Below are 27,902 nucleotides of genomic sequence, written 5' to 3' on the forward strand. Positions count from 1 at the left end.
CTAGACTTGCACAGCAAAAAAACAGGAAAACATGACATTGTATTATTTCTGAATACTGTGTCGATGATTCAAGTTATGATCCACCCATAATTGTCTCATAATTCTTTTTCATAATCACAATTTACTAATTATTTACATTGTGATTTCTTATTACAATGTGTTTGTTCCAGAATGGTGCAATAATAGGAAATAGATAAAGGGAGTGGTGCTATTGCTTAGCACCATCGTGCTAAGTAATAGTCTTAGCAAGATGGTGCTTTATATATTGATTTTGACATAGTTATTGGTAAGTGTAACAAGAAGCCTCCACTGATGTTATTTTGGGTTTTGGTTTCTTTTGTACTATTTGGCTCCCATCTCCATGGCCGCACATCCAGTGTGTCACAGAAGTGTAGGGAAATTATACAAAGTATTTAAGACAAAATTCTGGAAAGTATGTCAGGTATTTGTAATCATCTGTCATGAGTTAATGCTTATACAGCCACCTGTTGTATAAAGTAGTACTAGGTAGGTACATTTAAATCAATTTTAATATTGTGGAAAAGTTCAATGCTTTTAATCAGTCATTTCAGAAAGTGAAACTCATATATTATATTGCTTCAATACACATTAAAGGAAATATTTCAACCCTTTACTTCTTGTAATTTGAATGATTACAGCTTACAGATGCAGAGGATAAAAACACAAAACCGAGTAGACTTCAAGCAGTGTGGATTCTGTCTTTCAACTCTACCTCCAGACCCTGGGAACTTGATTTCAAAATAAAATGCAAACTTTACTTTAATCTGAAGAGAGTAGCTTAGGCCACTGAGCAACAGGGAGATCATTTCTCTCCTTAGCCCAGGAACAGTGCTTATGCCATCCAGGAGTAGCTTGACATAAGGATTGTGTAGACCCTAAAATGATCATTACATAACATTTACACATTAAAAATGTTTTCTTTTTTAAAATGATGTGTAATATTCTAAACACTGAATTTCATGCTTTTGTTATCAGTGAGTCAGTTTTTGTGATGATCAGAATGACAAGAAACAAAAGGCTTGAAATATTTTACTCTATGTGTAAAGAGTATATATATAGAATAGTGTATATATTCTATTCTATATATAGAATAGAATATATATATTCTATTCTATAGAATAGAATATATATATTCTATTCCCTCTCTCTCTCTCTCTCTCTCTCTATATATATATATATTTTTTTTTTTACTACTTTCTATTATAAGGGCTAAACAGAACCAGACCTCAAATAGTTTGTAATTATTTTTATTGCTTACAAAATGCATGTCATTTGTAATCACTCACAGAGGTCTAAAAACATACATTGACGTGCATTGTTCTCAAAAACATTTAACTTACTGAAAATGTAAACAGTAATTGTAGCTTGTAATCTGTTTAGTGTTAGTGCTTTAAACACGCAGTGCTTTTAACTCCTGAAATGCCCAAAATCAAAGGCCAAAAACATAATGACAAAAAATACACAGAAGCCCATTTTTGACAACGATGGAGAAATAAAGACAGATCTACTAGTGTTATTATTACTGTTGGTGAGAAACGTTCCCATGTTTCATTACAAAACTGTAAATGTCTTGTTGCACAGCTGACATAAACGCACAAACCCTGCTATCATTTAGGTAGGGAAGCATGATGAAGGTCTAATAAAGAGCATGTGGATATTAGGATTTTACAAATGAATAAACCAGTTAGCATTATAAAGGCTTACTTCCATATGTGTAATCATTTTCAGTTATTATAAGGCCAGCCTTTATTCTGATAAAGTTCTTCAATATCCTGAGGTTTTTCCATCATCAGACGGACTTCCAGTAGTTTTCCCCCCTCAAAATGATATGGGCATCTATGCTAAATGTATACATAAAATTCTTATTAAAACAAAACAAAAAACATGAAAGCACAAACATTTGTAATATAAGTTCATTGAAAAACAAAACAAAGTCTTCACACCTTATTAAATGTTCTGTAAGGTTTTAATTCCAGTCTTTATGTTTTTTTTATGTTTCATTGAGATTGTATCAAAAGGCTACATTATGTGGCTTGTTGATTCTTTTCCTTTTTCAGGTCCTTCATGATTCTCTTCCGAGACTGAGATAAACATGTTCTTCAAGTCGGCACTGCGTTGGACTTCAGGAACATCCTGCTGTGCCAGTATCCTGGATTGTCGAAGGATCTTTCAATGGACGTAGGTTCCCCGATCCCGACTCCGGCTCGCACCCTAACGTGGGGATCGAAGCCCGACGGGTGCATCTCCGTGCAGTCCACCGCTACCTCGCCCTCCCTCCGCATGTTCTGGTAAACGACTGTGTCAATAGCAGGTGAAGCAGCTGCAAAGCAGTCCATGTCCTCGTATTCATCCGCCTCGCTGTTGTCACTGCTGGGCTCCTTATTGTCCGCAGCAGGCTGCTGCTGCGCTGTTTGTCTGTTCGTGTACTGATAGTCGTCACTCTCGACATAGCCGTTCTCTTGTCTCTCTGCAGCGTCTCCTCTCGTCCTCGGTAGAATCGGAGGTGGGGAGAGGGCGTGCTCTGGTGGGATGTCAACTTTCTCGTTACATCTGATGTCCATGTATTCATACTGGACCTCCTTGGAACCCTGCTGGGCCGAATGGGGATTTTTCTGACTCGTCTTCTGCCCTCCCCCGACCTCCAAGCTCAGCGTTGTGTCGCAGTAGGCTGTTGCTTGTGACGATAGGGAATAAGTTCGTCTCTTGTTCGACCTCAGCCAGTGGGGGTTGTGCCTCAGAGAAACAGCTGTTTGCTTGTTCATGTACTCATACTCCTCATCATCTGGACTGTCCAGGAGGCCCAACGAGTAAGACTTTCCCATTCTGCCTGCAGTGGCTCGAGACGAGTACATTAGGGTGTCTGAAACAGTAAAAAGAAAAAATGGAGGTAATTTTAAATATGAGGCATTGTTTAAAATAACGTTTTATCCCAAAAGGATTGGGATGATGTTTGTACGATGTTTGTAGAACAACATGACGTACATTATCATGCAAGTAACAAATGTTTGTTTTTTCAAAATTTTGGAACATTTCTGTTGAAACAAAACCCTTTAAAAAAAATGTTTTTTAAATAATTTTTAAGAAGTCTAAGTATAACTTTTACAATCATAAAAAATGTTTTTAAAACTTCATGGGAATCTTCACAAAGCACACTATTCTCTTAACTTTGCAAAAAATAGGGTTTGGAAATGTTTAACAGATAAAAGTGTCCACAGAAAGGTAAAGCTAAAAAAAATCTGAAAAGTTTCACACAGAAGAAAAAAACTGCCTCTGCACATTTTCAAAAAACATGTCTGAAAATTTTCAGCGTTCCACATTTTTATATTCAGGGAGGTTTTAAGCAAGTGATTTGTTTTAAACCTTAATTTAGAAATATCCCTCTGAACTTATTTCCTATTGAACTTGTGAGATGAGGCGACAGCCGCTTGTCCTCATCCAGCCGAGCGACCGGCGTAATTCATGCTTCTTACATTTCCAGCACACCCGGGCTAGCACAAAATACTGAAATATGTAGTTCAATTAATCTGCACTATGTAACATTAATACATTAATTGCATGCGTAAATGCGTTAACGTTGAGAGTAAGGATTTAAACAGATGTTCGACATTGTGGCTTTTGTCAAATAAGTTCAGTAAGTCTCAAAACCAAGACTGGTCTCCTGTTTTCTTATTCCAGTTCAGTACATACTTTGTCACACATTCCATTTATTTAAACTTTTTTTTTTTAATTTCACTTTGGTCTAGTGTTATTGAATAGTTTTACATCAAACCCTTAACCAGCTTCAGGAGGTTCACTGAAGCCTCTCAACCTCACGTCAAAGCTTTTTTAAGCACTCAGCATCTTCACCTCTTTCTGGGCTTCCTCCAGGAAGGACGTATCCATTCTGATCTTCCTCCTCAGCGTCAGGCGACGGGGTCTCTGGCGGCCCACCGGACATGCTGTCCCTCTGTGACACGTAAGCGCTGTCCTCACGTTGGCGTCTTCTTTTCAGACTTCCTGGCAAAGAAAAGTCCTCGCTCATCTCCATGTCCACCGCAGTGCCGCAGCCCTCTGAGCTCTCAGACACGGTGCGCGCAGAGTTCAGTCGAGAACGGGACTGACACACAAAACAGATAATTTAAGATGAACCATTTAAGTAGTTTGAATATGATGTGGGCTGATAAAAAAAAAAAATGGGTCTACCTGTCCTCCAAAGCCTGGGGTCATGGGCAGGTATCCAGCCACGGTTGATGGGTTGAGCACCACCTTTACCACAAAAATCAATGAATGTTATGTGGATACAGACAAGCAGGCAGTGCATTTTCAGGCTTAAAATCCAGGGAACGTCAACAGAACACCGTCCCCTACTCTGTTAGTGTCGGTCCTGGAGATTCGGCTCAGACTCCTGGACAGGAGGTGAGGTCCTGGAGTCCCGCAGTCGGCGGAGGTATGAACTCCAATGTCCTCCAGATCAAAGTCTAAATCATCCAGCTCATCCAGGTCTGCACTCCGCTGGGTGACTTCATCAGGCGGGGAATCGTGTTGATTGCAGTCTTCCTGCCGAAACCAGAAACATTATAGATGAGCATATGCTGCGTTGGCACCAAGCGCTAAACAACACAGTGCTAATCCAGGTGGGTCTTACTTTGATGACCAGGTAGCGAGGCGGGTCTCTGGCCATTCTGGTGAATTCTCCAGCCAGTTCCTTAAATGTTGGACGGACATTCTCATCGATCATCCAGCCTGGATAAGTAAGAAATAAGGTCATTAACTGTTTTCTGTGGGACTGCAACCAGCCCAAAACCAGCTTCCACCTGTAAAATTAAAATGACTTACACTTGACCATCACCATGTAGACGTCAATGGTGCATATCTGAGGCTGAGACAGACGCTCGCCCTTTTCCAACAGATCAGGAACCTCCTGTGGACGCATTGTGGAGTACGGCTCTGTCCCGTGAGACATCATCTCCCAAACAGTCACACCTAAGATTCAGAGGAGAATGTTGAAGCGGTCTGAGCAAAACAGCCTTTAAGTTTGTAAAAGTGACCTGTTACACTTCCTTGAACAGGATCAGACAGATCTACGGGCGATACAAAACATGCTCATGACAATTTTTACACAAAATAATTCTTAGATCATGAGATTTTACTCTGTTCGGTTCTGCCTATTTTGAGATCCTTTCAGAATGAGATGTTTTGGGGCCTCTTGTCACTTTAAATCCAAATGAGCTGCTGATGGCCAACTACTCGATTTTTACACTTTCACGTGAAGATCGCTGAAAACAGATGTACAATTATACAACAGTACATCTTTGAAAAGCAGAAGTAGAGCCTCCTGCGCAGCCAGCAAAAATTCAGCACGTGGTTTCTAGAAGGCAAGTCAACAACAATGCACTTGTGTTTTCCAGCAGCCATTGTATAGCACATACAGTGGTAAAACCAGCTGACCGAATGTGCTGAGGCTCTGCTTGGGTTGCTAATTAACTGTGGATCAATTAAGAGGTTTTTGAAACGGTAAATTTATTGCTTAAGAACAACTAGTTTTTTAATAGTTTGGCGTTAGTTTTAGTGTTTGGGCTTTGTTTTAGACTTAGTTGAGACCCAAACAGAAGTATAAAAACTTAAAAATGTGAACTTTGCATAATAGGTCCCATTTAAATAAAGCCAGTACTTAGAGCCTACCGTAACTCCACACATCACTCTGATGAGTGTATCTGCGAAACAAGATGCTCTCCAAGGCCATCCACTTGATGATTGGTGTCTGCAAATGTAAACAAAAAAAAATTAGTTTTTTGGAAATCAATTAAAAAAAACAAACAGTGGAGATAGAAAATAATAGATGTTAAAAGGCATAAAATTATTTTCCTAAATGTCTGTTTTCTGTGTCCTACAACAGCTGAAAATGCCATTGAACTTTTTCACATTTCCATTTGTTACAACAAAAAAACTTCAATGTATTTTTTAAAGATTGTAGGTGACATCAACACAAAACAGAACATAATTGGAAATGAGTAGAAAATTGATAATTTAAAAAAAAAATCTTCACAAGAACAAATGAATAAATCTAACAAGTATGGGTTGCAGTTCCAGTCTCCTGGTTTTAACATAAACTCTTCCCTATCCCTGCACAATACTGCCACCACTGAGTCTCAGCATGATTCCTCTGACTAAATTACTTTCTTTTGAATGTTTTATGTTTCCCCCACATGGCCGGTGGGAAACTATAACTAGAGGATTTGTCATAACTTTGTTTCAACAGCTTTCTTCTTGCAAATCTTCCGTAAAGGCTGAATCTGTGAAGACAAACAAGCGCCCCACCAAACTTTTTCCACCTGACCTGTGGTTTTCTGCAGCTCCCCTAAAGTTACTGCAGGCCTTTCAGCTGCTCTCCAAGTAGGTCTGTGTTATTCTACCACATAAAATCCAAATAAAATACATAGAAGATTAAAGTTGTAAGGTAAAAAAAATGAGGAAAAGTTCAAGGCGTTTTGATACTCTTGATTAGCGCTGTACATAACTCCTCCTATAAAACCCACCTTGCCCTCATTAAAAAAGTTTTTCTTGTCATCGGGATAGAGCAGGTCTGCCACGCCGTAATCTGAAATCTGTGCTGTGAAGTTGTCATTGAGGAGAACGTTTCTGGCAGCCAGGTTTCTGTGGACAATCCTGCTTTCCTCCAGGTAATTCATTCCCTGATGGTGAAGAAGAACAACGTGACTCGTCTTTGAAACGTGTGTAAAACAAACAAACAAACAAAAAAAAACAGAGACTGCATTGGTCCTTTACCTTTGCTATCTGGACACACCAGTTGAGCAGCCTCTGTGGGCTCAGCTTGTTCTTGTTGCTCCTGACATGCTCCAGCATGGAGCCCTGGCTGCTGAGTGGGGTGACGAGTTGGAGGCTGTCACCTGGACAGAAACCCAACGTCCTCACAACGTTGATGTGGTTCATGCTTCCAATCGCAGTCATGTGCTGTGGAGATCATTCCCGTTACATATTAAGACTTCAGTCACATTTTTTTTCAAACAGAATCCAATTCTCTTCCATACAAGTTCACACGCTTTTCAAGCATCATTTCAGATGGATGGACAACACAAACATTTCACTGAAGTTGACTTACATCTGTCACTTTGTAGAAATTTTGTCGACCCGTGCGATCATGAATTGTCCTGATGGCAACAGGCAGCTTCACTGTGTCTCCCTCAGGGATCCAAACACCCTACGACGTAAAGAGAGCCCAGCTTCAGACACTGATCAACAGGAATCAGATGTAGAAAACGAATGCTGCAATGTGTACCTTGTGGACGGTTCCAAATGCTCCATTACCCAGAGGTTTGATCTTACGCAGCTCCGAGGGCTTGAAGATCCGAGCGTGGACTTTCTCTTTCTCCTCCAAAGGTTCGAAACTCTGAAGACACACACAAAGCATAACTTTATGTTGCCGTCTTTAAATTCAGACAGGAGTGGGAAACCCGAGACGGATGTGCCGACTTACTTCACCACTCTCCATGTATCTCCTCATGGCTCGCTTACGACGGATGACGATGCTTCGGCGCCACAGAGTGGTCAGCACAAAGATGGAGAATGAAATGAAGAGTGTGGCGAGGACTCCCAATATGATGCCGGTGGTTGCTTGTCTAATCACGAGAGTTTAAAGGATGATATGCAATCAGAACCTCATGATTACCCAAATCAAAACTATAAAAGACATATCTAAATAAGAGGGTATATTACCCAGTCAGGGCTCGAGGAGCAATTCCCACACAGTCCCCGATTCCAGGGCCAGTACATCTGGAGAAAAAAAATGCATGAAGACTCAGTTGAAAGACGGAAAACACACATGCAGGGATGCAGTTTTGCAATCGTCGCTCACCCTTGGGTGCAGTTCATGTGGCATGTCTCACAACGGCCTTGTTTGCTGGCATATTTAAAGATGATTCCCTCCCCGCCCATCACACCATCGGGACACGAGGAGACGCAGTGTGGGCCGTCCTGCAGGCTGGAACATGCTACACACTGATCTGCTCCCTGGAGGTAGACAAAAGACACAGAGCGGAGACAATATTTGAGCCACTAGGGGGCAGCAGTGGATCTTTGCCCAAACTTTACTCTTCTTCTACTTTGACCAATTAGAGAACTACAAGGGTAAGAAAACAGTAAAGGGATCATACCGGCCCTGTGCAAGTCTTCATTCCTTCCTGGACTTTACATTCAGGATGACATGGCAAACACTCGCCTGACTGTGTAGCAAACTCCCTCCTAGTTCTTCATTAAGAGCAAAAAATATATATATATAATATTCAGCAGACTGCAAAAAGAGCTGAAATCTGAAAGGCACCCAGCTGAAACTTGCATTATTTATTCTAAACGTGTCTTTTTTGTTTTTGAAGACCTACCCGGTGAGGAACATGCAGTCTGACACACACGTCCCTCCACGGCTGTACTTGTTACAGGAAACACACTGATCCGGCCCCGCGCCCCAGCAGCCATCAGCGCATAAGGGGTCACACACATGGCCATCCGCATCTGCAGGGGAGAATAAAGACAAATCATTGTGGTGAAGCAGCCTCAGCGTCGCGGGGATGAGGTGGAATGAAGGAACATCAGGAGGCGTGAACACGGAACTAAAAATACGTTTTGCAACACAGGTCAAGCTGTACGAACTCTTGGCTGAAAGATGACGTGTTACAGAAATGAAGTGACTTTTTTTAATCCATAGATTCTCGTTGATGTACAACTTCAACAGAAGATTTTGTTCCAGTTAGAAGAATATACAGTATGTTTAATTTCAAGTGATTTTTGTTGCTTTTGTTAAACATTATTCATAAATACGTTATTTTTAAGTGATGCATATGTTTTTTAAAAGTAAAAGAAAAAACTAAACCGTTTTAACTGAACAATCTAAAAGGATTTTACAGAACAAAAGATCAGGAATTAAAACAAAATATGCCAACATAGAGCATGGACTGCCTTGAAAAAGAGGCTATTGATCTCAGAAGGACTTTCCTAGTTAAATAAAATAAAAATAACTTTAGCTTTCACCAGCACTAAAAAGGTTTACTAAATCCACTATGACACCACTCACCACATTGCTCCGGTTTCCGGTTTTCTTTGATGTCCTTGATGACGCGGTTATTCTGCTGTTTCTGGGGACTGGAAATGATGCGCATCCAGTTCACAGTGTTGTAGTAGCACAGATTCTTGTTTTTGGTGATATAGACACCGCCGTCATTCAACTTCTGCAGGGAGCGCAACCCGAGGGAGGTGAGAGACGGGATATTCATCACAAGGAAAGAGTAGCCCCTGAAACGGCAGGTGATGATGTGAATGCATATTTTTGCATATTTTTGCGTGAACAAAAATCTGAATTGGACAAAAAGACTTGTTCTGGATTATGTGGGTTCACTACGTTTAGGTTTTGCCATTTCAATTGAAAACATAAATACAGAAGAGTCTCTAAGTTTTGAGTTTCTTCTCTGAACTTTGTCACATCAAAGGCAAAACAAAAACTGATTCTGATTGTTTCCAAATGTCTCCTACATCCCTGTTTTAATTTTTGTTTCTTTAAAAGAAATTTCACATTTCATTTGAAAAGGCAAAACTTAAATTTGGGAAATCTCGAAAGGACGTAGACAGTGGAACAAAACAGAAATTAACTTGATTTAAAAACATAAATGATTAGCAGGATAGATTGGGATTAATCTCCAAATATGAACAATCAAGTGAGATATTTGCATTTTTGTTTTCCTTTGTAAATTTGGATACCACTCTAACAATGTAACAGATTTTGCCCAGGTACCAGAAGAAAAAAAAACAAAAAAACACCCTTTAAACAAAAGTGTCCACCACCATTTTAACCTCACAACACCAGTATGGGATGAACACACACCAACACCAAAAAGAGGATGCACTTTGAGGTGTTTAACATACCTTTTGTTACGGTTGCCTCCACTACAGAGAGCAAAGATATCAAATGACAAAGAAATAAAACAGAAAACCAGTTCAATTTAAGGCTTATTAATAACAGAACACAATCATGTTTATGGGCCAGTGGCTACAGAGAAACAATAAGGCAAAGAAAGAAAAACATCAGCTGCTCACGTGTAAAGTTTTCTTCCTTGTATTGTTTGGAGGTTGGAAAACACCGACAGGTTCGACAGGCTTTTAGGCCACGACTGGATGTTGAGGTAGTCTGAAAATCAAGTTGTATTTCAGAGACTTTAAAAACATGCAAACAATATCACAGCACCTTAAAAATACTCCTGTAGTTTAGAAGCTCACCTGTAATCTCCTGCAATGTGTTAAAGACTTTCAGCTTTTCTGGATCGAGGGGTGGTATTTTTTCGTAAGAATCACTTTGAGCAAAAAAGAAAAAAAGACAAAAAAATATTTATTTAATGCAAAATACCCTAAATGAAGCACTGAGAATAAAGCTTCATGATAAGGTAAATATAAACTGAGAATTTTCAGAGGGGAAGGTTTAGGTAACTGGTGCAGAGGGCAAAACAACCAAATGTATAGTTTTCCCTTTGCTTTTAAAATTGAACATGTTACTTAAAGGATTATGCCTTAACTATCAAAACTTATAGACTGTTGTGTGTGCATCATGTTTCTCTACTTCCTGTGCAGAGCCTGATGCAGACGGGGCTTCAGAAGTAACAAGAGTTGAGCAGAGGAATGAACCCACATCTTAACGCATTTTGTCACATCATATCTCTATGATCATTGTTCAGGCAGGTGGCTGATACTGGCGCTGCTTTTAATTTATATGTATAACAATTTTTAAAATTTCTTATCGAAATCAGACACAATCTTGTACTACTTTAAAGGTAAACACAATTAACAACACAATATCAGTCGTTAAGCTTTCTATCACAACCTTTAACTCATTTTACTTCGACGACTAAAGCAGGAATATATGTGAATCGGAGAAACATTGTTGGGAAACTGATACTGAGAATGAACTCGTTCGTTGTGTCTACAAATTTAGTTCTGAATGTTCAGCTTGTAACACAAAATAATTCATATATTTTAATTTATTCTTACCCTCCTATGCCAAGCACCGTAAAGTCAAGACTGCCCTTGATTACAGTGCAGTTTATAAAACTGTCAATGTTAGCTGCATCAACGGTTTTGCTTTTCTGTTTTTCTGTGCCGTCACAAACTGCAAAAAGAAAAAGGGAGAAAAAAAACCATAAAAAAAATAAAAACACCAAGAAACATAATGCACAATTAAAACTAGTGATAAACAAAAAATTAATTTTACACTTTCAACCACAAGTTTTAAATACTCCATTGGCTTATTGCTAGGTTTCAGATACACAATAGACAATAGATTAGGGATCAGCAGGTTTTGCAATTTGCACTTTCAAAAATAAGTTTACAGATGCTCTTTAAAAAAAGACCTCACTTTTCCTAATAGAAATAACTTAGGCATAGAAGATGTATTATTGCTGTTTTTAAGGAAAGCTCACAGAAGCATCATATCAGTGAAAAGTTCTGATATAATAATATAATTAGAGTTAGCTGGCACATTCTTGTTAGCTAAGACGCTAATGCTAGAACTAGCATTTTAGCCTACAATAAAGCACTGATAGTGTAGTAGAAAGATTTAGTTTTTCTTTCTGAGTATTTTGTTATAAAATAAGATAATGTTACCAAATTAGGAAATGTTAGTATTTTAGCTAAGCACAGCATACAAGTTTGAAAACATAGACTAGCATCATGTTAGCTATTGCTATCTTATTATTGAATGCTAGGAAACTGTAGTGTCACAGATTATGATATCCAACATGCTAATGTTGGTATGTCACCTAATATTAACATTTAAACTTCTTAATCATTTTAACCCCCATTAGCACTGTAGATGTTACTGTGTGCATTAAATCGTAATTTAGTGTAACAGATATTTCTTGTTATTAAAAGCAACATGCCAATATTGCTACTTATAAAGTGGCTACCTTTGGGGCAGAGACCTCTACAGGGCTCGCATCGCTTCGCTCCATTTTTCTCCACCTCCATTTTATCTGCTGGGCAGTTCCTTACACATGAGCTGCCATCCACCACAAAGTTGGCTGTTCAAAAACAGAAAACGACATTAATAGATACTTTGCACTGTGTCAGGGACTTGCATTAAACTGAGCTAACACTTATAGCAGCTTAATACCCAGAGCTTTATGACTATCATAACTGCGTTTAAATAGGTTTATATTTATGTGTGGGGACTCACGGGGGCACTGGGCCACACAGATAGAGCCATACTGGTATTTGGCATTGGGATTGCGCTCCATTTTGAATGACTGCTTGTTGTAGATCAGAGTCTGAGGACACTGGAGCACACATGATCCTGAGTTGTTGAAGTTCTTGCAAGCCTGTAAGATGCAACATAAAATAACAATTAGGTGCAAAGGTTGTGCATTTATTTGTATACATGTTTTTAATCTTTTGCTACTTAAGTGGTTAATTGCCATTTATGACTGCTTTTATCATTTATTTAGAAACTTCTCTTTTCTTAAAAAAATGATATTGAAGATCATTAAGCAGTTCCTAAGAAGTGCTTGTAACTGTCAAAGATCAGAGCAGGTGGAGATGATCAGCAGCAAAGCATAGTGTCATTTGCATAAATTGCACCATTAAAAGACTTCGGTGAAAAATAAGACATTCAACTTCTGCTTGGGCTTTTTATATTTACATTTGTGCAGAAATACTTATATTTTCTCACTAAAAGCCTCTTTACATCAGTTGGAGTAAACAGTGCAATACTTTGACCTAAAACTTTATCAAAAAGTTGAGTTGTTTATTTTATATATAAGCTGGTTTCTGTCTAAAATCTGTATACTGTAAGTTTTAGACTCACAAAGCAGTCTGTATCCAGGGGCCCGTTGCAGCCACCAGCACATTCAATGTGGCAACACTCGCTCGGGTTTCTTCCGAAGCATCGGCTGTTACACTGAGGCGCACACACGGTCTTTGTCACTGAAACAGAGAAGGAGGTTTGTTGTGCTTCCAGTGAAGTGAGAGTAAAATGTGACACACAAAAGTCAATGAAATGTGAATTAGTGCTGAAGTTTGAATTGGCATACGGTGAAAGAGTCAACTCATCAAGCTACAAAGAGTCGTCTTTTTGGCTTTTTTATAACGAGAGTTGAGTGGCAAAATTAACGGATAAGAGACAAAGATTTATTTTCTGTCACTCACAGGTCTGGCAAGAGTTGCTTCCTGGTCCCCAACAAGGTCCGTTCCCACATGCTTCATTGCAAGGCCCTGGAAAATATTTCTACTGTTAGTAGGTGTAGTTTTACAAATGAAAGCAAGTGAAAACAAATCATAGCGAAACCAGGTTTAAACACTTACATCATACCTGCAAACTGATTTACTCATCAATCGTGTTTTTTGTTTGTACATAGGCATCTTTAAAAATTATATATGAAAATATTCATTTATTTTGGTTATTTAGTTCAATAAGTTGAAGCCACAAACAGCATAGAGTCATTAGAGGAATGTGTTTTAAACTTACATGTTTTTTTTTTACATATTTGTTGAAAGTGTCACTATATCATGACAGTAAGAGACAAGAGTCAATCAAGACAAATCGAGCTCCTCTGTCTTCTCCCGATGATAATGATGACAGATAAACGGCTTTCCTGTAATCCTCTGCCATTACCACATTTACCAGCGCGTTCATGAGGTTGATTGACAGCGCTAAGACACTTTTCCTGGCTCTGACTGGTTTTGTTTGTTGCTTTTGACTGGAAGTGTTGCATTTCTTCATAAAATAATGGCAGCACAGGGAGGATGTGGAGGAGCTCGATCTTTTTCACAGATTGTCTCATAACATACTCTCACGACACGATGACAGTTTTATCGAAACGTATTTTTTCTAAATGTTTTTGCACATTGATTCAGACTCACTCTCAGGACCGTTCTTTTGGATCATAATCTCAGCTGATGCATCCTTCACTATGTCGAGCCAGTTCACCTGCGGAGCGTAACTCAGGTACTTGTTGTCGTATATCTGGACGCCTCCTTCTAGTATCTCTGTGGGCGGCACAAATGCAAATGTGTGGAAAAGAATGAGAATTATCAGAGCAAGCCCGGACAGGCCCATGACTCAACCCATCAGACGTTGGCACTCGCTTTTTACTACAGCACATATAAATGCAGTGCAGTGGTACAGAGCTCGTTGCTTTGACAGTTGGGCGGTTGTACACGACACATTCCAGCTACCTCACCGACATTCTGGAGGGTGCGGCTTCACTGAGAGTGTGTGAGAGCTCCAACGGTAACTGAGGGCCATATCCAGCTCTTATCTGCGCCGACTCAGCCTCCCACACTTTAAACATACATGGCATGCAGCATACCTGTGAGGTTAGTCAAGCCGAGCTCCTGAAGGCCGTGTTGGCCGTCCTTCTGGTAGTTGAGCATCACGGCCAAGGCGTAGCGGTCCTCATAAAGATTGTTGCCCCTGATCACACGCAGGTTATCGAGAGGGAGACGGCTGAACTCGTTCATAGCGAACACAACGTGGCCTGTCACTTCCTTTATAGACTGCAAGGTTCAGTAGTAGAAAACACATGTTAGACAACAACGCATCACTTAAATGCGTTTCAGTCACATATAATGATCTCATAGTGACATCATCTCCACTGATTTGGTTCCCGACATCTCGGGGAACCTCAGGGTAGGAATGTTTCTGGCACCGGTTGATTCTACATCCATGTCTGGACTGGTTAGTGACATTCTTCTAGTGACACATCTGTGAAAGGATTACTAATAATCTGCTCTACGCAGAGGCCGATGTTCCCAGGCTCACCTGCAAGAAGCTGAAGTCCCGGGTGTGCTGCATCAAGATGATTTCAAGGTTTCCCATCACGATGTTGCAGCCGGTGTATCGCTCCTTCATCAGTTTGTAATGGTTCTCTGGGTCTCCTGTTGTGCTCATGCCATTTTGGGTGCCAGAGCAAACAGCCACTGGAGAAATAAAAAAAAGAAACTCGTATCATTTCAAATATTTCTCTTATTTTCTATTGCACATTTAAAAGAAGTGCTCCATGGCTCTTTTGCAGACATACAAAAGACACATGCTTCTGTGTGCTATGTTGTGGGATAGCAGGCAAACCTGTCAAACCTCGACAGAGCTCATCAAACTTCAACCACTCAATGATTGCATCAGCAAAATGGAGATTCAGAATAAAAATGAAAAGAAGCCATATACAAAGAATCTCAGCAAGGAAACCAGAGAGCGACATGACGCTGGCTGCGCCATAGACATGGCCTCCGCCACCATGCGGAAGTAGAGCAAACCCCAACAACCAGTGTTATAATGGCAGAGGTTGTAAAACTCAATGAGTTACCCAATACACTTTTGGAGTAATTTTTGACTCATCAGGGCAACAGTGAGGCAAAGGCAGCGGGCAAGAAAATTCTCTAATGAGTCCTACCTCAGGTTTGTGAGGTTATTCGTGGGAAACAATGGAGAAATCAACTATAAAGCCCAAGAGGAAAAATTATGTGGGACACAAAGTCTGGTTGGATCTGAGTGAACGCTGTGTTGGACACATTTTGCACGTACAAAACGAAGTGAGTAATGACTTAAATAATACTGGCTTGTGAAAACCTGCCTTCAGGAAAATGCTTAAAAAATAAACAGTAGCGTAAGAGCTCTTAGGTACATCAGTCTATGTTGTTTCATGAGACCAAAGAGCTACCATTGGAATTTACAGACATAAAATCAAGTCTGGAAATGATTAATTTCCAGATCAATGGAAATTAATCATTTCCATTGATCTGGAAATGATTAAAGTTTAGCATTGTTATTTTAATCAGACTGAGGTGTGTTTATTTGAGTTTAGCCTTGACCCCTTAGCACGGAACCGTGAGCCGTTAGTCTTGAGCCGTTAGCAATTAGCACGGAGCCTTGAGCCGTTAGCTTCCAGACATTCTTTTGGTTAAAACTGCATATATGAGAAAGGGGTACCCAAGTATGTCTTATTTATTCACTTGTGTTTAATCGTTTGCCTATTTAATCGCACAGGGCTTGATTTGACTATCAAAAAGTGTCGTTGTGACAAAACATTAAATGTTTACTAACTATTAGCTTCCTGCTGATTAGTTGCCGTTGATCAGTTTCATTCAACTCGACTTGAGGTGGGCTGCAGGCCGTTACCCATTTCTTGCGTTATTCTAGGCTCCATTTGGCTTTTGGAAATATAATCAATTGTATTCCACCCTCTAAACGTTTTGGGCTGTCGGGATTGCATATGTCCACTGACATCTTGAACCATGATCTCCTGTTACTTTCTCTGACCGCAGCTTGTTTGTTATGATAAACACTGTCAATATAGACCTTTTTCACGCTTCCGCGTTTTAAAGATGTCGGAGATCAGTTCTATTGAAGAATTGAAGGGTGGCGTACTCTTAAATATACACTGCTCAAAAAAATAAAATACACAGAAAAATAATACACAGAGACGTAGCTCTTGCTGCTAGGCCATAGACGAGCCGGAGATTTATTACACTCCACGGAATTACGGTTTCGTCAGTTCAATACTGAAAATCGTCCATAGTCTTGACAAAAAAAATCTGCATTCCTACTAAATCTTTAACTCCTTCATACACTAGGGTTACTGGTACTTTCATTCGAACAAGGGCGCAAAGGCCTACCCATTTTAAGGGCAATGTGTTCATTAAAACGTCATCACCACACATCCAGTAACTGTCTGCTACCAGATATGTTTGATCACCAAGAAAAAATAGTGTGGGGATAGTCCTAGTTAAATTTACACAACGTTGTTCTTTATAGTCCGGATTTTGATACCAGACAGGGGTTTTTTACATATATTGGTGTTATCTTAGCATGTTTGAACCAAAATAAAACCCAAGTAACATTACATTGAGGTAAATTGAAGGGTGGCGTACTCTTAAATATACACTGCTCAAAAAAATAAAATACACAGAAAAATAATACACAGTAGGTAGTTACCTATATACCTACTTGTGTAGGTAACACAAGTATTACCTACTTGTGTTCCTCCATTATTTTCAAATCCGCCATTTGCGAAACATTCATATTCAGCATCATAATCTACCTCATAATTTACCGGAGGACCAGACTGTGTAGTGGTAATATTAAGTTCCTCCCATAGCCATGACTGTCTTGAGTTTCTTCAGATAAGGAGCGTATGTTTTCGAACAAATTGCCACCGCTGATTGATCAGTTGGTGACAAACTCCCTGGAATGATTGGGAGGGGATTGCTATACGTCCTCATGGGGGCGGAGCCAGCATCAACAGCTAAGGCAGTGGTGTCAAACTCATTTTTATTTTGGGCCAATCAAAAATCTGAATGTTCTTAAAGGGCCGGTTGCACCAGAATCTATTGATAAAACCAATAAAACTGTTAAAATATCAATAAATAGCTGTTCCTCTGGGATTTGTGATTATTTTAGTGTTTATTCTTGCAATCAAAATGACAGATTTTGTGGTGAATATTAAGAAATATTTGTAATCGTTATTCTTTTACAATATTACACTAATGTATGATGTCAAATGTGACTCTATCACTCGTCGTATCAGTTACGGATTCAACGTTTTTGACCAATTTTGAGAAAATTAGCAGTAAAATCAGAAAAAAATGTGGAAATTTGTTGATTTTGTGTGATTTTTGCAGATTTGTGAAAAACTGGAAGGAGTTGGAGTCCAGAGGGCCACATAAAAAGCTGCGGCGGGCCAGATTTGGCCCCCGGGCCTTGAGTTTGACACCTGTGAGCTAAGGCATGGACAACCCCCAGGCTACTTCATCAGCAATATGGACATAATTTCCTCTCTTGTTAATGGTGACAGTTTCTGTACATTTGAAGACTTTTTTTTATTTTTGAAATAAGTTTGGAAAACATTTATAATTTTCCCCATACTTCCCAATTATCCACTGGTTTGCGTTTCTCAGATAACATCCTAAAAATAAACTGAATTTTATCGGATAAAATGTGAAAACATTAAAAGGGCGTGGATACTTTTACAAGTCATTGTATTTATCTCTTCATATTAAGAATTACCAGAGTGTTTTCATATGTAAAATGTGTTCAGATGCATTTGAATATAGAGTAAATGCAACTTCATTGTCCCACAAGGGGGAAATTCATATCTTTAGTTGTTTAGAAGAGAAACGGGACAACAAATAACTCAATGATAGACACTCTTATGGATGTCTTAATGAGGGATTCATGAGCAAACAGTGTGCTTTTTCACAAAGACCGTTTTATGCCATTTTACTACAGGAGGCTGTGTTCGTGTTGGTGAAAATGAATGAATGTACTGTAAGAGTGTGAAACAAGTTGAGAATTGTGTTCAGGACGCGTCCTTCTGCTCAACAAACACCCAGAGCCTTGTTTATGGTCTGTGGGAGTTCACCCAGTCAGCATCACCATGAGGCTGCTTTGCTATTCAAATACCAGGGAAACACGGGAGACGATGCAGAGAGCAAAACAAGGACGGCAAACTCAACATGACCAAGTGTCGCATAGAAACACGCAAACACAAAAACACTGCCAGCCACATTTAATGACACAAAAAATGACCTTAAAAAAACGTTTTATGAAAACAGCTTCATAACTTCTTATTTCCAGAAATATTTGTTTTTAATAAAATCACCAGTGGTGCAGTGACAATATAGAAGAGTTCTCTTTCTACAGTCTTTCTACATTGATCAGTCTTGACTCCATTATAATCTCCTTTGTTCTGAGCACTGAGATGGAAAAACATTATTTTGTACCAGATGACCAAAGAGCAGTTAAAACTCATATGGTTTAACAAAATATTCCAACAAGATATTGACATAATATGTCATTTATTTTGAAGGGTACTAGCTAGTTTTGCAACTTGCACTGCAACATGTTCAGCGGGTTTTGGTGACAGTTTTGGGGAGCCACGTTAATAAGTTATAAATATGTAAAACACACAAGTTGAATTTTTAAAAAGTGTATTTTTGTGATTTCTAATCTGAGAAAGACTGGCAAAAATTATGCATTTTATTGCTAAAACATAAAAACTACGTACAGCTAAAAAACACAGAGATAATTCTGAAAATGTGTTTTTAACAAACTGAGCCTTTAACATGCATAAATTTCTTATTCTATTGAATAAAATAACTCTCTGAGCTGCAAAGTTGTTTATTGTGTTTATCTCAACAAATTCCCCACATTTTGAAGACCATTTATAAAACACAGGAAACCAGACTCTCAAAAACCTGTGTGAGTCAAAATAGCAGGCAGCCAACAACAGGATCAACAAGGACATAAAAGACTAATGATTATTAACTCTAGAGCACAGCCAGGTCAAAGCCCAGTGGACGTGTTCTTCTTTTATTAATTAATGAAAAACATTGCGGGGGTTTCGTTTCACAGGAATAACCGCCCAAGTTATTATTTGAAGCATTAAATTCTGGCTAAGTCTCCTGGAAATGAAACTATGTTAATGCGAAGTCCCCTGAAGGAATGGAAAAACCACTCCGAGTGTGTTCCAAGTGCGGCAAAAGCTTATCAGTGATTATAAAGTCATTCTGAGGGTTGTTTAAGAGTTTCTGAGAACACTGGGTTCACCGGGTCTGACTTGGTAACAAGAACATAAAAGAGTTCGCCCACTAAGGTAAATAAAACAAAAAAAAAATCTCTTTGCTTGATGGTTTTCTTATTCAGAGGATTTTTCAGTTTCGATCTGTCACCTTTCTGATATAACAGGTTTGTTTGTTTATTCTGTTCAAAGATTGTTTTTCAGAAGTGGCATTATAAGCTCTCACGAATGAGACATTATGTTACGCTTGCCCAACCTTTTCAGATGGAACATAGTCATCGACATCCAGTTAACTTAATAATCTCAATCTAAACACGGATAAAGGTTTACTGGGGATGAACATCACAAACTGAGTTTTTTTATTTTTGGAGTTTTGTATTTTGGCGAACTGAAAACCAGGATAATCAAACCCAAACTTTTCAGAGACAATATTTGAATCATTTTCTACTTAAAGTCAACCAGTCCGGGAATCTGTAAGTGAGGGACTGTTAAAAAGGTAACATATAGTAACATATAATAATTTTCTTGTTTGTTATAAATCCAGATTGGTCCGTCTGGTGGGATGGAGACAGCCCAAGAGCGGCCAAGCTAAAGTCCATTTCTCCCATCTTACAGCTTCTCCAGTCTCCAGAATTTCACAGTAGTTTCAGAATCCTGTGCTATTTTTTTTTCTCTGTCTCTTCGCTATCACATAATTTCTCTTAACTGGAAAAGCTTGACATGTGCAGTTTCTAGTTGGTGTTTGACAGGTAAGATGATTGGTTGCACGCCATCAATTAGTTTGAGTTCCCATGCAAAAATCCAGCAGCTTCTGTGTAAATAATGGGCGAAAGCAAAGGTAAACAACGGTGTAATTGCTCATGAAATAGCCTTTGCATAAACCACAATGACGTTTTTGGAACTTGAGATCTTTTTAAGACACTAGAAGTCTAATGTGGTCTTGGTTCCTTTTAGAGGATCACTAGCTTCATCCTCCAGGACGAGTTGTTTTCAGACTAAGCGAAGACTCCAGGAGTTATCTGCTGCCTCTAAGATATTGACTTATAAAAATCTTTAACAGGCCTCACTTCAAAAATCTTTCTTTTGTATAAATCCAGTTTAGTTAGGCCCAGAAGATTAATTGACCGGCTATACCTCTACAGACTTCTGCCACCTTGGAAAAAAAAACCCATCTAAAAATAACTTTATAGCAATTCATACAAACTCTCTTTTTGTACTTTAAGGTATTTTTCCATTTTTCTTCAGTTATTTACACAGAAGGATATCTTTTTTTTTACACCGGAAATAGATGTTGGATGTGGTGCACCACCAATGAGCGTCCGTCTGAAACATGTTGAAATGTTAAACTCAGAGTAACTCCTATTAGAAACGCATAAAACTCAATGAGACTGTAGTTGTTTTAAGACAATAGAGCCCACTTTGGACTTCTAGGTAACTTTACCCACCAACCAACTAATCTAGATTTACACTAAACCATTGCAGGTAATTTATAAAGAGCTCATAAGCTTTTACCAGAATCTCAATGCAAAAGTCTCGAACTATTGCTTTAACTCTTCTCGAGTTTCCTCCAGTTTCCACAGTGTGAGATTTATTCCTGCAATGAAATATTATACAACTGCTGTCTAACAGGAAGTGTTGTGTTGGATGTTGTTTTTTGGACCTTGACCAACACCAAGCTAGAACAACAACTTATGATTTCTCAGAGTTTGTATTTCACTTTAGATAAGGTGAGATGGAAAACTAAAGGAATTATGAGGAAATTCATATGCCAAAGCTTCAAGCTAGCACTCTGTGACACATTTCCTGTGTGACTGATCTGCATCGGTGATTCACGACTAATGCAGGTTTAAGGTGGGATGACAGGCAACATCAGCAGCCTCTTTCAAGGAAGAGCAAAAAAACGGCGCTGCACAGGAGACGTTATTTGCAGTCCCTCCAACAAAAATTGTTTTGTTAGCTTCTTGCACTTGCTACATACCTGCAAAGTGCATGTGCGTGCATGCATGTGCAAACACAAGGAAGAGTCCTGTTTTATAAACTTGTCACACTTCCATGTTACTGGATTCTGCTTGTTGTTTTGCCAAGAAAGAAAAACATGTGCAACTTTTAGTTGTTTCTTTTCATTTTGTTTAATTTTAATGCATCTGTGTTGATTTGTGTATCACAATGTATTTATTTTTTCAGATTTTCAGGTTGCTACTCCCCGTTTATTTATTTTTTCCTAACATGGTTTCTGTCATTTTTAGTCATTCTCAATTAGTGTCACAATTCATGCCTGAGCCATGCTCACATAATCAGACTAACCCGATTCTTGAACCAGTAAACACCCTTCTCTGTATTTATACTCCTGGTTTGCATTCAGTTTTTGTCAGATCTTCCCTTTACCTGCTCAGTGGTTCAAAGCTTTTTTTCATCTGCGGTGTTATGTAATGTTCACATTACTGGCAGGGTTTTTTGTTGTTGTTTTGTCTTTTTTCCCCCCCATTGAAATCATATTTTACTATTACTGTGACTGCCTCCTGTCTGCTCTTGGATCTTACTGATGCTCAAAACATAACAAAAAGTTGTTTGTGAACCTTCCTCATGTTTTAAACTCTTAAGCGAGCTGTACATATTTCTATGGCGAGCTGCTACGTTATTTAATGTTTTTTGTAAATGCTTTTTTGTGAAGGGAGTGCCACGCGTCAAGTTTTCAAAGAAAACCCTCCTGCAGCCTATATTTGAAATTATATGACTTTACGAGCCACTCGACCGTAATGCTGTTTATCTGTGAGCAGCTTGATGTTATCAGTTGATGACTGAGCTGTTGACTATATGGCGCTTGAGCTGCCTGAAGCACCTGTGAGTGCATTATGTTCCAGAATTTTCCACCTGGTGTAGTATGCAGAGTATGCATGTGGAACAGGGCGACAAAGCAGAGTAAAATTACACAGAACAGAATGTGACAGATATGGTATGTTCACATTTACATAACATGCAGACCGCAGATTTTTTTTTTTTTCCTGTCAAAGGAGGAACTTCCTGAGTCAGCTGATGGATGATGAAGGGGAAAAAAAAGGATGAGGTGAAAGGCAATGAGTCAATACAGAAGCAGGGATTAACACAATGGCTCTACTCTGAGTGAAAAGCAAGAGTAGATGTGTGTCTGCAAACAATCTGTGTATTTTTCCCACTCTTCAAAAAGGCTGCGATGTGGTGGAGCCTCACTAACTATCAAAAGCCAAATGAACTCTCTGTTGTATGGCATCACTCCCATCCCCTGCGCTAACTTGTAACCTGACACAATAATGAAAGCATAGCGTGGATCGGGTTTGGCTGTTTTTGTTGTTTTTTTTTCATTCATCTGTTACCAAGGCTTCAGCTCTGCAAAACAACAGAGGGGAGGGAAGAAGAATAGAGGGAGGAGGAGATAAACAAGTTCAATAGAAGCAGAGGAGACGCTGACTGTTGTAAACAGAAACTTGGCACAGCGCAGCAAGAGATTACTGCATACCTTGAGTGTACGCTCATGCATCTGCAAACACTAGGAAACATACCTGAACACACAAGCTGGTTAACTTCTATATTAACTCGCCTGTTTACAGGCACACGTTGTGCATAAATGGAATTAAAGATCCTCGTAATGTTGCCAATGTGAGCGACTTTAATGAGCTTGCAAGTGAGTTACTTCACATCAATCACTGCCATCAAGCTCAATCCCATGTTTGCTTTTCGATGCATGCGTCTGAAAATCACTTTGACAATAACTAATGAAGTTCTATTTTAAATCTTTGTTCAGGATGTTTAATTAACCTTTAACGTTTGCCAATAAAGACAGAAGTCATGCACTGTTCCTCATTGCACAATGACAACATTAATAAAGGAAACTAAAGTGACAAGCCTGCGACATGTTTGAGTTGGATTGAATAACATGTTATCCTGATTTTATGCTTAAAAGGATGAGGAAAGCAATTAATTAAAGCCATTGCTTAATAAGAGAAATGTGCAGAAATGCAACACTCTGCATTTATTTCCAACTCTGTGTGTAAAATCCTTTGAAATGCAGGATTTGTTTTATTGTTGGCACTAAAAAGTTACAACTTTTCTTCAAGTGAGTGTTGGAGATTCTGTGTGTGCTGGTGAGATTTACAAAGAACACCATACAGCCTTTGTTTCAGTGGCTTTTAACCTTTAAGCGATCAATTAAATTATTTGGCATTAATTATTAATATTTTTTATTTCCTTGACTGCAGATATTTGAAACTAGTCGGTTTTTTGTATCCTTTTCTTGACACATCTGCTTTGTGCACATGTCATCTTCTCTTATTCTTTCCATTTTGGACATTTAATGAGATAAAAAATACTTAAAAATACTTAAATAATGCCTAAAAATACTTAAAAATAATAAAAGTATTTTTCAGAAATGTTTTCAAAGTGATTCTAGTTTATTAAAAGTAACTGTATGTATTTATTTTTCTTTTTGCATATTTTTGCTTTGGGAGACAATAAAAGTGCCAGGATTTTCAGTGTAAGATTGTTTGATTGTAAAATAAATACAGGTAAACTTTTAAGATTTTAGTTACACATGTTTGACATGAGGAGTGATAAATGTGAAGCACTAAGTCATTTAAATGTTAAGATTCTGGCTGATATTTTCCAGACATGTTGATCTCACTTGAAAAGCACGTTTTCTAGTCTGTCCCATTTCAAAAGCTGCCTAAAAGAAATGAGCCTCCATGTCATGTCACATTTAAACCGACTTCCAAACAAGACGTCATGGGTTACTGTGTCTTGGTTTATCTGTTTAACTTACACATGACTGAAAGATTAAGGTAATTCAGAAAGGTGCATTTTATGGGAATAGTTAGGTATTTCAGTTTTGCGTAACTAACAACGTATTAAAAAAACAACAACCCAAAAGCTATTTCTTGATAAGAGATTTTTCCCTGAAAGACTGAATTTACTTAAATAAAGGTTGAATTTTTCAAAACTGTTACTGCAGAACATTTTAAGTTGCTTAATCTGTAAAGATTTAGGTAAGGAGCTAATTTCTTGTGGCCATTCTCAAAATTAAGGAGATAAACACAGATTAGCTTCACTTGATTATTGTGTTTTCTTTTCTCTCCCATTTTTAAGAGTAGCTAAAGTGATTATAGTCTTCTGTGTCAGAGCATGGAAGAACGATGTAACAAGTTATTAATAAAAAGTTCAGTTTTAAAAGTATAAATAAAACAAACACTTCAGTTACATTTAAGTTGGACACTATTACAGTCATCATTATTGTTGAACTAGTGAAACCGAAATAATGGATATATGGATAATTATTTCTTTTTGTGGGATTTTTCTTCTCCCCCCCCATTCTACTCAAATTTAAACTTGTATTTAACTTCATAAAACTTCTTTCTAAAACCAATATAGTATCATGCTACTGCAAAAAACGTACATCTTTATGCACCAAATGTGGCGGGTTGATGTAAAACAAAAATGAATATTGAAGATTTGTGTTAAGATTTGTGGTAAAAAACAAAGGCTAAAAAAAAAAAAAATCAATAAATCCTAAAACATTTTGGAGTTAACGTTTGAAATTTAAATAACATTGCCAAACCTGTTAAATTAAAAAGAGAAAATTAAATAACCAGCTAAAAAAAAACAACAGAAAAATGATCTGAACATTTTGTGCTTTAGCCTTCAGGCCTTCACTAGCGAGGCGAGCTAACGCTGTCCTTCTTCACCATAAACATTTTTTGTTCGTTACATAAACTTTGGGCAATTCTGGTTCGATTATTTAGTAAAGTTTCGTTCCTACTGGATTAAAAAGCTTCCCGGATCAAATATTAGAAACTAATACCTTTTCTTTCATCTGTTGCTTTCATGAAATCTTTTGAGAGTTTGACGTTTACCAGAGGCTCTGTCACCTGAGCAATCCATGACCTCATGTTCACATTGTTGTCTTCACAATCAGAGACACTTTAGTCACTAACAGCCAAGTGGCAACAAGAACACAAGGTCAAAGTTCACACACACGGATTCAAATCTCAACATGCTTTCGCCAATACACTCAAGAAGCAACATATTTACTCAAGCACTGCACTCCTCTAAAGTGTGCGCTGGGATTGTTTGAATCTTTTCCTCTCAGGTAAAGAAAGCTCTGTCAGGCTGGAGCAAAGGGAAGCATTTACTCAGAGCCGGCCCAAGGTATAAGTGAACTAAGCCGCTGCTTGGGGCTCTCAAACTATCGGTGTTCTTCCCATTGAACCATAGGATGACATTTTGTTAGATTTGCTAGTGAAAACAAGAGTAGTTTTCAGTTTGATTTGAATGTTTCAGATTAGATGAATTAACCAATTTTAAAGTGTTTAAAAATAATATTTAAGGGTATTAGCAAGTTTTTTTTTGTATAAAGTGGTATTTTTGTGATACATGTCAGCAAGCAATAATCAATCATTCATGATTGGTTTTTTTAAACTCAGCCAGTTAGACTCCGCCCCTCTCCCAGATTTCACCAAACCGGTATATAAACACTGTTAGCAGTGATGTTTTTAGCCCCCAAAGCTAATTCTGCCTAAGGCCCTGTAAAAGCTTGGACCGGCCCTGTCTCTAATCTACTATCTATGTCTGACTTAATCTGAGAATAAATCCAGTTTCTCTGTGAAGGCCTCAGAGATTAAGTAGAAGACTTTAATGAACAGCAGACATGTGAGGGAGAAAGTTTTGGAAAAGTTGAAAGAGAAGTTATAAAATAAAATCCCAAACTTTGGATATCTTACACGGTTTAATCTATTAGCCAAGTAACCACTGGTAACTCTGGAGAAGCTGCAGAGATGCTCTGCTCAGGTGGAGAGATAGATAGATAGATAGATAGATAGATAGATAGATAGATAGATAGATAGATAGATAGATAGATAGATAGATAGATAGATAGATAGATAGATAGATAGATAGATAGATAGATAGATAGATAGATAGATAGATAGATAGATAGATAGATAGATAGATAGATAGATAGATAGATAGATAGATTCTCTCTCTTTTACCAACTACTTTTACTTGATTAACAAGCCTGAATAGTTTCTCTACTATTGATTGAAGCAAAACAAGGGTGTTTTCAACATTTCTTAGATAACCTTTCCACAATCTGGGGCACATACTTTGGCCTGACTGTGACTCCCGTGGTGGTTAAAAAGGTTGGGCTCTGTCGCAAAACCTTGAAACAATTGAGACAAACATGATAAAGCACACTGAGTCGTGGGAGAGGTGCAGGTGACTCACAGCAAACAAGTTTCACGTTTGCGGAACAGGTTTTTTTTTTTTTTTTGAAAAGCAGGTGTCCTCCCACCGCGATCGAAGCTCTGTCTGCTATGGGAGTAGGGCTATCGCAGAGTAAGTGTTTTAGTTTATTAATAAGGAACATGGTGTGTGGATGCCTGTGTGTGTGTGTGTGTGTGTGTGTGTGTGTGTGTGTGTGTGTGTGTGTGTGTGTGTGTGTGTGTGTGTGTGTGTGTGTGTGTGTGTGTGTGTGTGTGTGTGTGTACCCACCTCCATCCGTGTCAGCGCAGCAGAGCTGGAGAGCGCACAGCAGCAGGACGCAGAGCACCTGCTGCATCTTCCTCATGAGAGCAGTCATCCTCATTCAAATATCCGGACTCATGAATTTCAAACAAACATCACAAAATCATCTGAATGGGGGTGGGGAATATTCCTCTATCATCCAAAGCTGTCCTGCGGGATTTCAAGCCGAGACTGTCCATTTAGATCAATAAATTCCTCTTCGGCTAATTCCAGTATCGTTTCCTCTTCTTTACTCCTCCTCGCTTCCAGGAGAGGTAAGGTTCAAAATCTGCCTCGAGAAGGAATCGTGCCCGTGTTTTCAGCTTGGCTTTGAGCTGTGAGCTGGAACTTTACGAGCCGTCTGCTCCGGTCTGACCTGAAGGAATCACTACGGCTCAGTGACAGCAGCCAATCAGCGGCGGGAGCGGCGCTTTCTGCGGCACTGATTTTATGTGGGCGGGGCTTGTGCGCCTACCTGTAAACCTGGGCTACAATCTCAGAATACCTGACGCTTCTTTTTAGCCGCACTAAATGTTTTAGATAAACAATTTTCAAAAAGCAGATTTCAGATGATTATTGTGATTTTTATTTATTCATTTTATTTTTTTTTACCGCGTGGGGAATCTCTGAATTGGTCTCTTCCTCTTCAGTCTTCAGCTTCTTTAGAAACACGATGTTGTTTTTTAAAATGTCTTCAGCCTCCTTCATGTTGGCAGACAGTTTTTATTTAGATGCTCAGTCAGTGATCATGCCTGAGAAGAGTGAGTAAAACTGAAATCATAATTGGAGAAATCATCTATCAAAGATTAA

The 27,902-nt window shown here is 38.7% G+C and overlaps 1 protein-coding gene across 2 annotated transcripts; it reads right to left on the reverse strand.

Moving 5' to 3' along the window:
• Positions 1–1,252: 1,252 nt before the first annotated feature.
• Positions 1,253–27,736, reverse strand: erbb3a (erb-b2 receptor tyrosine kinase 3a). 2 transcript variants are annotated; one of them, XM_008409904.3, is made up of 29 exons: positions 27,081–27,736; positions 14,813–14,970; positions 14,361–14,547; positions 13,912–14,037; positions 13,198–13,263; positions 12,857–12,975; positions 12,230–12,371; positions 11,961–12,074; positions 11,047–11,164; positions 10,282–10,355; positions 10,102–10,192; positions 9,931–9,951; positions 9,086–9,303; positions 8,397–8,526; positions 8,172–8,265; positions 7,874–8,028; positions 7,735–7,791; positions 7,496–7,637; positions 7,298–7,408; positions 7,121–7,219; positions 6,787–6,972; positions 6,537–6,692; positions 5,683–5,761; positions 4,837–4,983; positions 4,646–4,743; positions 4,369–4,557; positions 4,204–4,266; positions 3,868–4,117; positions 1,253–2,881 (listed from the first exon to the last, which is right to left on the reverse strand). In XM_008409904.3, exons 1-29 carry the CDS (start codon positions 27,172–27,174, stop codon positions 2,121–2,123), a joined length of 4,245 nt encoding a protein of 1,414 aa, XP_008408126.1. In that variant the 5' UTR covers positions 27,175–27,736; the 3' UTR covers positions 1,253–2,120. The 2 variants fall into 2 exon arrangements, with proteins under 2 accessions (XP_008408126.1, XP_081463341.1); XM_081607215.1 differs by lacking the exon at positions 9,931–9,951.
• Positions 27,737–27,902: the final 166 nt, after the last annotated feature.

Source organism: Poecilia reticulata, chromosome 5 (genome assembly GCF_904066995.2).
Source record: "Poecilia reticulata chromosome 5, P_reticulata-male-v2, whole genome shotgun sequence".
In the NCBI taxonomy this organism is placed as follows: domain Eukaryota; kingdom Metazoa; phylum Chordata; class Actinopteri; order Cyprinodontiformes; family Poeciliidae; genus Poecilia; species Poecilia reticulata.